Raw genomic sequence first — 13,300 nt, forward strand, 5'->3', positions numbered from 1 at the left:
GGACTGAAGCCCAAATCACCTGACTGAGTGCTCTTTTCATTAACTGAATGGTTCTCATTTCACATATCTATTTTTAAAAATAGAGGTATAATTCACATACCACACAATTACCACCACCACCACCCCACCGAAAGCCTGTTAGTAGTCACTCCCCATTTCTTCTTCCTGCCTGGTCCCCAACCATTGATCTGCTTTCTATCTTGATAGAGTTTGCTGTTTTGGATATTTCATATAAATGGATTACATATGTTCTTTGTGACTGATCTCTTTGACTTAATATAGTGTTTTTTGTGGTTCATATATTTTGTATCATGTATCAGTACTTAATTCTCTTTCTTTTTTCCAGGTTAAAGTACATTTAAAATTTTCTATAAGAGAATATCATACATAACTTTTTCTAGACTTAGATGGCCGTGTGACATTTTTTTGTTCAAAGCATCTCATAGGATTAGAGTTTTGAGAAATGATGAATTAGGGATCTCTGTCTAAGCTATACAAGTCAAAGTCACACGTAAGCTATGATAGATAATTTTTTTTGGTAACAGTTTTGTTGATGTGTAATTCACCTCCTACAGTTCACCAATTTGAAGTGTGCAATTCAGTGGTTTTTTAATGTATTCCCAGTTGTGCAACCATCACCACAATTAATTTTAGAACAATTTCATCACCCAAAAAGAAACCCTATGGCTATCACTTCGCCCCCAGACTTAGAAAAACTCCTGTCTATAGATTTATGTACTGTGGTTGTTTCATATAAGTGGAATCCTACAATATGTAGTCTTTTGTGACTGAGTTATAGGACTTAGCATAACATTTTCAGGATTCATCCATGTTATATCTTGTGGCAGTATTTGTTCATTTTTATTTTTGAATAGTCCATATTTATTTGTTAACCAGTTAGACATTTGGTTTGTTTCCAACTTCTGGCTGTTAAGAATAATGTGCTATGAACATGTGTGGACACATGTTGGATATATACCTAGAATTACTGGGTCATATGATAAATCTGTGTTTAACCTTTTAAGGAAATGCCATACTATTTCCCAAAGCAGCTGAGTATTTTATATTCGCAACAGCAGCGTGTATGAGGGTTTCAGTTTCTCTGCATCCTCCGCAACGCTTGTCTTTTTGACTATAGCTATCCTAATGGATGTGAGTGGTTTCTCATTGCAGCTTTGATTGGCATTTCCCTAATGACTAACGTTGATGAGCATCATTGCATGTGCTTTTTGGTCATTTGTCATTTGGTCATTTGTATGTCTTCTTTGAAGAGATGTTTGTTATATTTCAGTCATTTTAAAAGTGTATTATTCTTTATTGAGTTGTAAGCGTTCCTACTAGAACTAGATAAAGGTCTTTTGCATAGGATTTGCAAATATGTTTTCCTATTCCGTGGATTGACTTCTCACTTTCTTGATGGTATCCTTTGAAGCACAAAAGCTTTAAATTTTGACAAAGTCTTAATTTATATTTTTTCTTTTTTCACTTGAAATTTGGTGATGAAATAAGCCTATGTTTTCTTTATAAGAGTTTTAGTTTCAGCTCTTACATTTGGGTGTGATTCATTTTATAGTAGTTTTTGTGTATAGTGTGAGGAAAGGTCCAACTCAACTTTATTCTTTTGCATGCGCATCATCCCTTAAAAGTATTTTGTAGGGGCGCCTGGGTGGCTCAGTTGTTAAGCGTCTGCCTTCGGCTCGGGTCATGATCTCAGGGTCCTGAGATCGAGCCCCGCATCGGGCTCCCTGCTCGGCAGGAGGCCTGCTTCTCCCTCTCCACTCGCCCTGCTTGTGTTCCCTCTCTCGCTGTGTCTCTCTCTGTCAAATAAATAAAAATCTTTTTTTAAAAAAAAAAAAAGTATTTTGTAAAATTCCATTTCTAGGCTTTAGATGAACAAATAATATATGTTACCTACACGTGGAAGAGTAGGAAAGATGTGAGTAGTTCCTTTGGATGTAAATATGTAACACATACTTTGCACAAAGTAGTTTGTATCACTGCAAAAAGATACGTAGCATATTCATTTGGGGTAAATGTAAAGGATAGCAGTATTGTTATTTTTTAGTTTTTTAAAGATTTATTTGAGAGAAGGTGTGCTTATGTGAGCTGGGGGGAGGGGTTTGGGGGGCAGAGGGGGAGAATCTCAAGCACACACCTTGCTGAGCACTGAGCCAGACGTGGGGCTTGAGATATGACCTGAGCTGAAATCACAGTCAGACACAACCAAATGAGCCATCCAGGCGCCCCAGCAGTACTGTTTTTAAAACAAACTTTATTAATGAAATTCAGTGAAAGCTGCATCTTTCCTTTATCTCTCCTAGTTTAATAGTTTTTGGTCCTTAAGGGAATATCCTTGGTATTATTTGTTCATGATAGATAGAAGTGCAGGTGTATATAGCATAATTGTTGATGATGAAATTTTTCCAAGTAGTGAATATCTTGGTAAAAGTTTGAAACAAAACTAAGTACTCTGCAGTACAATTTGCACAGCAGTTAATGTTCCCTAGAAAATGTAGCATATTGTGTTAAGCAGGTTCTGGGCTCAGCTAATTAGAAGCTGATTTTTTAGATGGGATAGGTCTTTGAGAAATGTCCTCTGCATTATAGGCATCTCTGGCCCCCTTCCACTAATTGTCAATGGATACCTTCATCTAGAGTAGTGCTGTCCAGTGATCCAATTTTAAATTTTCTACTAGCTAACATCTGGAGTTAATTTTAGTTTTAATAATACTTAATATATTGAAAATAGTTCATCATGTAATCAATATAAAAATATTAATGTGCTATTTTACATTCTTTTTGTATTCAATCTTTGAATCTAGTGTGTGTTTTACACATGCAGCAAATTTCAATTTAGAGTGGGCTATCACTTGGATAACACTGATGTAGAGGGAGTAACTCAACTATAGGGCACTGTCAAATGCAAGCCTGTGGTTGACATATCTGAATCATTTCTACCCTTACCAGGAGACATAGTCTGGTTAGCTACATTTTGCTTTTCCACCACCATTTAGCTCATAAACAATTAGTAAATTGGAGAATGACATTAATAAACTGAAGCTGTATTGCTTCATATGTGAAATTTTTTTTCCTAGGCAAGGAGAATCAGAATAGCAGGAGTTAGGGTTATAACCTTCCAATAGAAAGGAAAAAGCTACTGCACAGGCAAGACAAGACCCCTAAAGAAAATTCAAGTCTGCTCCCCCAGCCTTGCATGGCTCTATGTCTGTGGCAAGTTGCGCTTTCTTCTCTGTCCATTTTAACTGTAGCCTCAATGCTCAGAACTTCACTTCTATGTTCTCAGCCCCAGCAAGCCTCATTTCTACCCAAATGTGGGTTTTTTTGCATTTTTAATATCCCCTGAAACAATCTATAACCATGCTGAGCTGCTTGCCTTGTGCTGTTGGTTATAATAAAGTTGCGTAATTTTGAGTGGTTTGCTCCTACTCTATTTTTCCCATAAGACTTACTTTTAGTCTGATTTTGCAGAATTCAAGGTTTGTCAGGAAAACATTTATCATGTTATGGTAAAAATACTCACTGTAGATGTGGCTTTCTTTGTAAAATCTCCTTGTTTTTAACTCTTTGTGGTCTCTTGTTTTGGACTGATGAGAGGGAGACCAAAGACAGTGGAAGGAGTAGAGCATTTAAAATAAAGTGTGGCCCAGATACTGACCACATCAAAACCATGTTATTAAAAATTTACATCCTGGGGGGTCCCATCCCGTATACTGTGAATCAGAATCTCTGTGAGATTCAGCCTTGAAATCTACATTTTTTTTTTTAATAAACTGAAGTTTGAGATCCACTGTGGACCTTTATTCAGTCATACCTACTGTCAGCTTTTATTAGTTTGAATAGCATTTAGAGTGGTAGATGTCCTTGAAATCTTTCATTTAGTATTCTAGGTATGCCTTGCCCATTCTTTTCAGTGATTTGTAGATGGCATTAAGACTTAATTTCTAAGTCTGAGGATCTGGTAGTGAATTCTAGTGGTTGTTATGTTCTGAATAAGGACACAAATGCCATAATATTTATCCCTGAATAGAATGAAAACTGTTGTTTTACTTTTTGAAAAGCTGGTTGTGTTTCCCAGCTTTGTTTGCTCATATAGAAGGGTATATTCTTTTTGTTTTCCCTCTAATATCCAAGTTCCTTTTTCTAAATGGAAGTGCAGTGTTACTGCTTAATTTCTAGCTGAATCAGGTGCATTTTGCTACATTTTTTGACCCATTTCACAGAGTACTCTCCTAGGGCTCCATCTTTCTCAGTCTGGAGGTTCTAGCCTTCTCACCCTTTAAGATCTAGCTTCTGAAGTTACAGAGGATGCCAAATAGGGATTATTTTGCTTTTTAAATATTGAAGATTCTGTCAGGGAGGTCCATATATTGCATTACGTTAAATTAATTGCTTATTTTAGATTAATGTCTAATCCAGGCATCAGCAAAGCTTTTCTTAAAAGGCTGGATAATATTTTAGTCTCATGGGTCCCACAGTCACTGTCACAATTAAAAGAAAAAAGTAGGGCGCCTGGGTGGCTCATTCGGTTAGGCGACTGCCTTCGGCTCAGGTCATGATCCCAGGGTCCTGGGATCGAGTCCCACATCGGGCTCCCTGCTCAGTGGGGAGCCTGCTTCTCCCTCTCCCACTCCCTCTGCTTGTGTTCCCTGTCTCGCTGTGTCTCTCTCTGTCAAATAAATAAATAAAATCTTTAAAAAAAAAAAAGAAAGAAAGAAAAAAGTAGCCATAGGTAATACTTACATGATTGGCTGTTGCTATGTTTTGATAAAACTTTATTAATGAAAACATGCATCCAGCAGATTGTAATTTGCTGATCCTTGGATTCTAGTCTGACATTAGCATCCAATCAAGTTAAAGCATCTCCGTTTTATATCTGCCTTTGGTTAAGCACTGGATGAGAGAACTTTGCCCAAGCATAAACATATAACCCCTTTATTCCACCTCCCCCGCCCCAAACCCAAGTAATTCTCAAAAGTATCCTTTCCTTAGAAATCTTTAAGACTTGCTTCGTTAGTCCTGTCATTTAAAGTCAGTTGTCTCCCACTTAATCCATAAATACTACTTTCTTCAAAGAGATTTTTTTTTTTTTTAAGTATGAGCCCCTATTTTGGTAATATGCAGAGAGCATAAAGGGCACCAGACCATATAAACAGCTTTTGCTCCCATTACTTTCTTGGGCCAGATAGCATCCATGAGACTCTCTCTTACAGCATATATGTTATCTTCCTTTGTGCACTTGAATAATCACTGATTTAGTATTAAAATTCTGAGTTCAAGTTTTATGCATGGCTCTACTCTTCTTTGGATATATTGGCATCCACAGATCAGTTGTTCTTTCTCTGAGTCTTAGACTCTACATCATACTGTTAATAAAAACAAAAAATAAAAAAACTTGTGTTCTTATCCTGAAACATACAAACTCATTTTAGGGTAGGAAATAAAAACTCATGTGAATTTTTGAGATAAAAAGGAGATTTCAAAGAAATTTTGTGTTGTAGCACTTTGTATATTAAGTATGGAAAATGTAGCTCTGGAAAATCCTAACCACCATCATCATTAATCTGGTGCTGGGTAGGGTGTGTATAATCACTTTGCTTTTCAACTTGTTTGTGAACTTCAGTTAGGAAAGAACTACATGGAGGAATTAAAAGGTTCAAATGAGATACCTCCCAAGAATACTTTAGAAGATAATAGAAACTGTAGCTTTTATTAAGGAGAGTTAGCTATAACTTAGTATGATCATGTTATTTAGGGGCTAATCTGCCCTGTGTTCAGTTCTCAAGCACATCCTTCTGGCTGGAATCTAAAGATTTATTGGCTACCATACCATACCATGCTTTCTTTAAAACCTCTTTTACTTAGTTTTGGATCCCATTTAAGAACGTCAGTTTATTCTTAGTCCCTTACTAAAATAATCTGTATCTTAATCTTGCTTCTCACTTCTTTTTTAAGTTTCAGTTGTTAGTTTTGTTAAGTGGTCTATAGATAAATCTATTTCACAGGATGTAGACTCTATAATCCCTATTCAAAAAGCTTCTGTCTCTGAAAATGTCTTCCCTCTTAACAGCTGATTGAGTTTTCTCTTGTCTCTAAAGTCTTAGGCTAGGGTGCCTCAGTACTTACATTTTTTTCAGTATGTTATGCCCTCTGAAAAAACATATCCTAGGCCTAAAAGCTATCTGATACCATCTGTCAGACTGATGGAATATTCACTGTTTCTTCAGGGGTAAGAGCTTAACTAATTGGGTGCTTGTCACTTTTTGAATTTTCATTGATAGTAAGAATAACACTAGAGTAGAGTAGAGTAGATTCCTGGATCTTAACCTCATAAGAGATCAGTAGACCTCATTCCTAATATACCTTATGTTTATAGAGTACTTCACTTCTCGTGTCTTTTAACAAATCTTCAATGTGGCACTTTTATTTCATAGTCTAAGTGTAGGTTATCTTGCTTAAGAATATATGCAAATAAATGTCAGGGCATCTAACCCAGGCTTCTTAAAGGATTATTCTAGGATTCATTTCAGTCTATAGAATTGGCCTTTTCTTCATTATTGCCGACATATTTATGGAAATTTCAGTGGGAATCTCAACTCTCCCTGGGATGGATAAATATGACATTCTTTGTTTATATTACTCAGTTTCTTATCTGTATTGTCCTGTAAACTGATTTTTTTTTAAATGAGTTACATCTGAAAAGTGCAAATTTTGGCATAGGTTTAAGATTTTCTTAAAAACTTGGGAGTATTAATTTTTCTTTGTAAATGAGTTTGTTGGGGTTTGGTGATTCTCTAAGAGGGTCACAGGACCCAGTGTATAGTCATTATCATGGCTATATGGCTTATTACTGTGAAAAGATACAAAGCGGAGTCAGCTAAGGGAAAAGGTATGCAGATCAAAGCCTGGAGGAAACCAGATGCAGGCTTCCAAGAGTCTTCTCCCAGTAGAGTCACAGAAGACATACTTCATTCCTTCAGCAATGAATTGTGATCATATTTGTGAAATGTTGACCATATCAAGGAGGCTTATTAAAGATTTAGTTCCCAAAATTTTTATTGGATTTAGTTTGTTACATAGGCACCTCTACCTAGCATGTACCAAAAATCTGGATTCCCAATAGGAAAGCATATATTAAGCATAAACCATATTGTATGCACAAACATCTTAGGCACAGTGAGCAACTGTTAGCTCTTAAGGGAACGCTCCAGAAATCTAGGTTCCCACATGTCAGCCAAGGGCCAACTGTGTAAGCGGGCCTTTCTAAGGATAGAGGTCTTAGGCCAGCTGTGTTAACTTTTCTGCCCACTGAGTTTATCTTGACTCATTTCTTTTTGATTGCGTTTATTCTTACAATGTTTACTGAAGAATATTTTGCCTGCTGTATTAAAGTTCAGGGTGTTTTATATAAACACATGCCATACAGCAAGATAAAATTAAAAACAAGTAGATGAAGAAGTCATCAAGCAGTAGCCTGGTTGAGAAATTTCCTCTGTTATACCACCTACATGGTGCCACGTTCTTCAGTAACCCTCTGTTGTCTTTTGTCACATCACTAGTGTTTTTGGGTCTTTGAATCTGCTTCTAGCTTCCCTTATAAACTGGCCCTTAATCCAAGGTTAGGTATTGGCCATTGCCTTTTCTCTTGCCATAGTCTTAACTTCATTCCAAGCTCGTAGTGCTTTTTGATACTATGCAAGGCAAAGTCCCCTGCCTTTCAGTTTTAATGGAGGAGACTTCCAGATCACTTATAAATTCCTAGTGCTCCGTAGGTCTGCTGACGTTTCCACTTGGATGTCTGAAACTTTATAGTCATCTTCTGTCTGTCCCAGTTCACATTTCTTATCTACTTAGTTTCCCTTGCTGATTGAAATAGTTAATTCTTAATGATTTCTACTTGAAACAACTCTGGTTCTAACTGGTGACTAATTGCTAGACCACTCAACCATATATATTACTCATACCACTTTCTGTTCATTATAGTGTAGCCTTCATACCATTGCCAGTGTAGTTTGTTTTAAGTTGAATTATGGTATGTTGTTGCTGGGAAAAAAAGTAATGAAATTGAAATACAATTAGAAATTGTAATAGCAATTAGACTTTTATGGTGAACCTTTTTGTATCTTTAATCAGTGTTTTTGCAAGTCTGTGTTTTTATACCTTGGCTTTTGTTAAGACAGTAAATACTATCATCCCTGATGGTCTTTGAGATGTGTGGATTATTTATAGAACTCATGAATTACTTTTAAGCAATTCTTAGAGTTGGTCCTGTTATTAGGAGACTTGATATCATCATCATCTTGAAAGAGAGTACCTTCCCTAAGGTTTAACCTTCTTAATATTGTTTTAGTTGAAAAATTGGCAAAACTATTAAAAATGAAGTTGCAGAGGCTATTTAAGAAATTGAAAAATAATTGCAAAAACATACTGGGTATTTATAACTTTTAGTTCTATATCATTGAATTTTTGTGCCTTTTTTCTTTATGTTGTATTTCTGTCTTTCCCTAATAAACCTCTTTTAAAAAAAAAGGGGGGCGCCTGGGTGGCTCAGTCAGTTAAGCGTCTGCCTTTGGCTCAGGTGTTGATCCCAGGGTCTTGGTATCGAGTCCTGCATCTGGCTCCTTGCTCTGCGGGGAGCCTGCTTCTCCCTCTTCTCCCCACTTGTGCTCTCTATCTCTCTCTCTCAAATAAATAAATAAAATCTAAAAAAAAATTTTAGAAAGTTGCTAGAAATGATATTAATGAGGTTTTGCTCATCTAATTATACATAACATTTTTCCATAGGCTATCAGCCATGTAAGCTATATGCTCTTTAAGCCACATCTTTAGTAGGCTTACAAATACTTTATGTGTAAGAAGTATGAATATGTACATATTCTAGATGCTTATGTAAAATGATGATTTTAGGGATGTACAATGATCTATAGTATGATAGAAACCAGTTGAAATTAAACATGAAATACAACTTATAATTCACTTTGGTCTTTATTCTTTTAAGGGACCAGTTACTCTCCACAAGAAAATTCACACAACCACAGTGCTCTTCATAGTTCAAATTCACATTCTTCTAATCCAAGCAATAATCCAAGCAAAACTTCAGATACAGTAAGTATATAAACATGCCCAATTTTGGTTTGGGGGGTTCGTGTGTGTGTGTGTGTGTGTGTGTGTGTGTTTATTACCCCCCCTCAAAAACCCCCAAAAACTCCTCCACCAAGTCTTGTTAAATCAAAAGTTGACCTTTTTTACATGTATTTGAAGTAATGAGCCAACCTTCTTAGTAGAACTGAGAATAGTCAGGAAATACAATTTGGTATTATTTCATCACTTTTCCTATACAGAGCAAAATTTTACCATTGCAATGTCTGAGATACAAAGAACTATAGATGATGAAACTTCTGTAGTTACTTAAAGTGGTTTACCTTGAGCTTTTTCTTACTCTGTAATATATACACTTCTTAAAACATATATTCAGACATCTGCTGTGTATTACACACCCTACTAAACACTCATGATGTAAAGATTCTTGTCCTCAAGGCAATAAAAGTCAGGAATTTAGGTATTTCTAAACTGAAGTAACTCAGCTTGGATTTTTTTTAAGTCAGGGTTCAGATGGAAGTTTTAATACATTCATTCAACAAAAGTTTCATAAGTTTTCAGTTTGCCAAGCATATGCTAGGTAGTAGATACATAGTACTAAGACAATGTGGCCCATCTTAAAGGAACTTTTGGACTTGGGGTGAAGACTGCAGAATAAACAGTTAATAAAACAGTGCATGTTAAAGTTGCTTTGGGAACATTCAAAAGGGGAACTCCAAGCTTGGATGAGAGGAAAGTATTAAAGTACAAGTAACACTCCCCAGTGGATTGAATATAACAGCTAGTTGAAGAGGTCTGGAATTTGTGTGGTATGCAAAGGGAATAGCATCTATAAAGACATAGAAGTGTGAAATAACAGTATATTTGGAGAACTGCAAGGATTTTGAAAGTGTGAAAGAATGGCAAGAGCTCAGGTTACACAGATAAGTGGGAGCTAGATCACAAAAATTGTGTATCTTACGAAGGAATATGAATTTTATATAAAGGGAGTGCAGAACTATTGAAGGGTATAATTGGTGAAGGAACCTCATAGTTGGAATTTAAAAAATTCATCAGGTAGTAGTGTAGAAAATACAAGGAGGAAAGAACAGCTAGAAGGCTATAGAAGTGTAGGTTGAATCCAACACATTTTGCCTTGGATATTTGGGTGATGATATACCTTAATCAACATTGAAAGGTTCTTGGGATTGATTATTTCTTAGCCCTTATTGAAGCCGTGTGGATAGTACATTTCCAAAGAAAATCAAGACATAAATGATAGCATTTTCATAAAAATGAATTTAGAATAGCTTTAAATATTGTATCAGTCAGGGTCTAGGTAGGAAAACAAAACATGCTAGTTATTTTAGCTCAGAAAATTGGATAGCACAGAGAATTTTACGTACAGGATTGGCTAAGCAGATACTGCATGTTATTGAGGACTGAAAAAAACAAAAAGGAACACCAAGGTAATACACATAGAGTATATAGTATTCACCCTTAGGGCTGGAGTACAGTAAGAAGAGGTTGTGGTTATTAGAACCTAATAGCTTAGAGGAGGAGCTCTAAAGAACTGGTGATAGTGCCTGTGAGTGGTATGATGAAGCTAGTTCTGGTTTGGGGCATATGGCAGAGAGCTGGAAATTGGAGACAGCTGTGGCTGTTAGGCTTCTCGTGCCTTTCAGTCTTAACTTCGGTGCCTACTGTTGGCAGAATCTTAACAGGTAGCCTGCTGACTAAACAATGTAATTTGCCCTAGCATCACAGAACAGTATAGAAGGGGGTGGTGGTGGTGTTGAGGCTGAGACAACAGCTTGGTAAACCTTAACAGGTGTTACCATCAAACTACTTGTGATGAGTTATTTCCAATAACGTGTATTGTCAGGATTTTAGAATGAATCTTTTTGTGGTAGGTGGCCCCATTAATTTACAAAGTAACAAATAATAAAGTTCCATTTATCACTGACAATTCCAATTTGGTATTTGTCTGCTGATAGCTACAGTGGCAGGCCACGTGGACATTGTTTTGGCTTTAAAAAAAATCTTAATTCAGGGCAAACTAAGTCTGGTTGTTTTGATTCCTAAGATGTGGATTAAACGTGAAATCAGAAAGAAATAATGGGCAGATAAGCTTGATCGACCCAAATCATAAATGGGGTCAGAGGATTTCATTTTGTGGGTGGAAGCTGAAGACTGTTACCTGAATGGATTAAGTGTTACATGTTTTAAGAATCAGGATTTCCCTTTCTGTAAATTTCAACTATAGGTATATAATTAATCTCCAAGTAGTCTTTTTTATTATAATATGCCCAGTGGGCATGACACATATATTATTTATAAACTACAAATTTAATCTTACCTGAGAAGTTAGCTTTTGAACCTTTCTGCAGGTTACTTATAAACTTACTTTTTGTCTGTAAATCACTTCTAATGGAACTTTTTGAGTAGTAAGTAAAACAAAATTTGAAAAGTAGTTCTTTTTTTTCTCTGAAGTTTTCAGGCTTTAAATCTGTCTTTGAAAATCAGTAACAATATTACCTAGTTATCTACACAGACATTGGTTGTATGGGTGATTTATATTTATCAACTGTTGATAGTCGAGTTGAAGTTGCCTTATTTTTTCAGTATTAGATTAAGATATTCACATGTAGTTCCCTGAGTCCTGTGATGAACACTATTGTGGTTTAACACAGAGCCTAGCCCATGATAACTATTTAGGAAAAGCTTTTTGAATGCCTCCTCCTTCCTAATCTAAATCATAATAGGAGCTTACAGACCTCATGTAGCTTGTTTTAGATTAGTTATGCTTATTTGTGATTTTTAAGAGGCCTCTGAATTGCTTCATTTAGAAAAAAAAGTATTCCCATTTAAACACATAATTGATATCTTTTACGTATCCACCAATCTTGATTTGCTGGGAAATACTTTACATTCAGTCACAGGTGACTTTGCATTTATATTCCAGCTCCACTTGTTATCATGTAAATTATCTTCTGCATTTTTTGGAGCTTTTCAGCTTGAGGCTCTCAAGTTTATTTTCTATAACCAGTCTGCCTGAAGATACTCTACCTAATTTTAAAAAATTAGAAATTTATCAGAGAACTCTTAGGACTCCATGAAATTCTTTATTATAGTAAATGCCGTCTTTGATGTTGATGTTACTCAGTGAATGGCTCCTTACTAAAAATTCGTAAGTTAATTCCAGAATTAACCATTTCTTTTCCATCGTTTCATTTGGGGAAGAAGTAGTAGGATTCTGTATTTTAAGAGAGAGAGCAGAAAGGGTTATGCTTTTTAAGAAAAGCACACTTGGGCGCCTGGGTGGCTCAGTTGGTTAAGCGACTGCCTTCGGCTCAGGTCATGATCCTGGAGTCCCGGGATCGAGTCCCGCATCGGGCTCCCTGCTCGGCAGGGAGTCTGCTTCTCCCTCTGACCCTCCCAGCCCTCCCCCCTCTCATGTGCTCTCTCTCTCAGTCTCTCTCTCTCAAATAAATAAAATCTTTAAAAAAAAAAAAAAAGAAAAAGAAAAGCACACTTAAAAGACATTTTGAATTGAGGGAAAGCAGATGGGTGCCTCCATAACTGTTTAGTACTGTTCTTTCAGAGCAGTCATTTTCATACTTTTTGATCTCAAGACCTCTGTCTACATTCATGAAAATTGATAGCTTTTGTTTATTTTTTTATCAATATTTACCATATTTAAAAATTAAAACTTCGTAAATATGAGGGCCGCATAGGTGGCTCAGTTGGTTAAGTGTCTGCCTTCGGCTCAGGTTGGGATCCCAGGATCCTGGGTTGGAGCCCCACGTCGTGCTCACTGCTAAGTGGGAAGCCTGCTTCTCCCTCTGTCCCTCCCCCTTGCTTGTGTGTGTGTGGGTGCTCGTGCTCTCACTGTCTCGCTTACTCAGAATCTTTATTAAAAAAACCTGAAAGATAATTTTAAACTCAGTTGATTGTAAACCCTTTACACGTTAGCATATATAATGTTTTTATGAAAAATAACTATTTGTAAAACGAATAGTATCTCTTTAATGCCTGTCTTAATAGGAGATACCTAGAACTTCACATGTGCTCTGCATTCAGTCTTTCGTTATAACAAATCTCCTTCCACAGCATCTGGGGAAATTCCACTCTGTTCTTGTGATAGAATGAGGAAAAAAAAGAAAATCATTTTAGTATTATTATGAAAATAGTTTTGATCTTT

The 13,300-nt window shown here is 36.3% G+C and overlaps 1 protein-coding gene across 14 annotated transcripts in view; it reads left to right on the forward strand.

The window, feature by feature from the left end:
* WAC (WW domain containing adaptor with coiled-coil) overlaps positions 1-13,300 on the forward strand; it is an 88,043-nt gene that overhangs the window by 39,962 nt on the left and 34,781 nt on the right. For all 14 annotated transcript variants that reach the window (XR_010411661.1, XR_010411660.1, XM_045874231.3 and 11 more), the window contains one exon: positions 9,017-9,123. Coding sequence is in view for 12 of the 14 variants with exons in the window: in XM_045874231.3 (XP_045730187.1) it covers positions 9,017-9,123 (107 nt within the window). In the remaining 2 variants the exon portion in view is untranslated. The remainder of the gene's footprint in view (positions 1-9,016; positions 9,124-13,300) is intronic.

The sequence above is a fragment of the Mirounga angustirostris genome, unplaced genomic scaffold (assembly GCF_029215605.1).
Source record: "Mirounga angustirostris isolate CCGP_5_RB_7025 unplaced genomic scaffold, mMirAng1.0.hap1 SCAF_5, whole genome shotgun sequence".
In the NCBI taxonomy this organism is placed as follows: Eukaryota; Metazoa; Chordata; class Mammalia; order Carnivora; family Phocidae; genus Mirounga; species Mirounga angustirostris.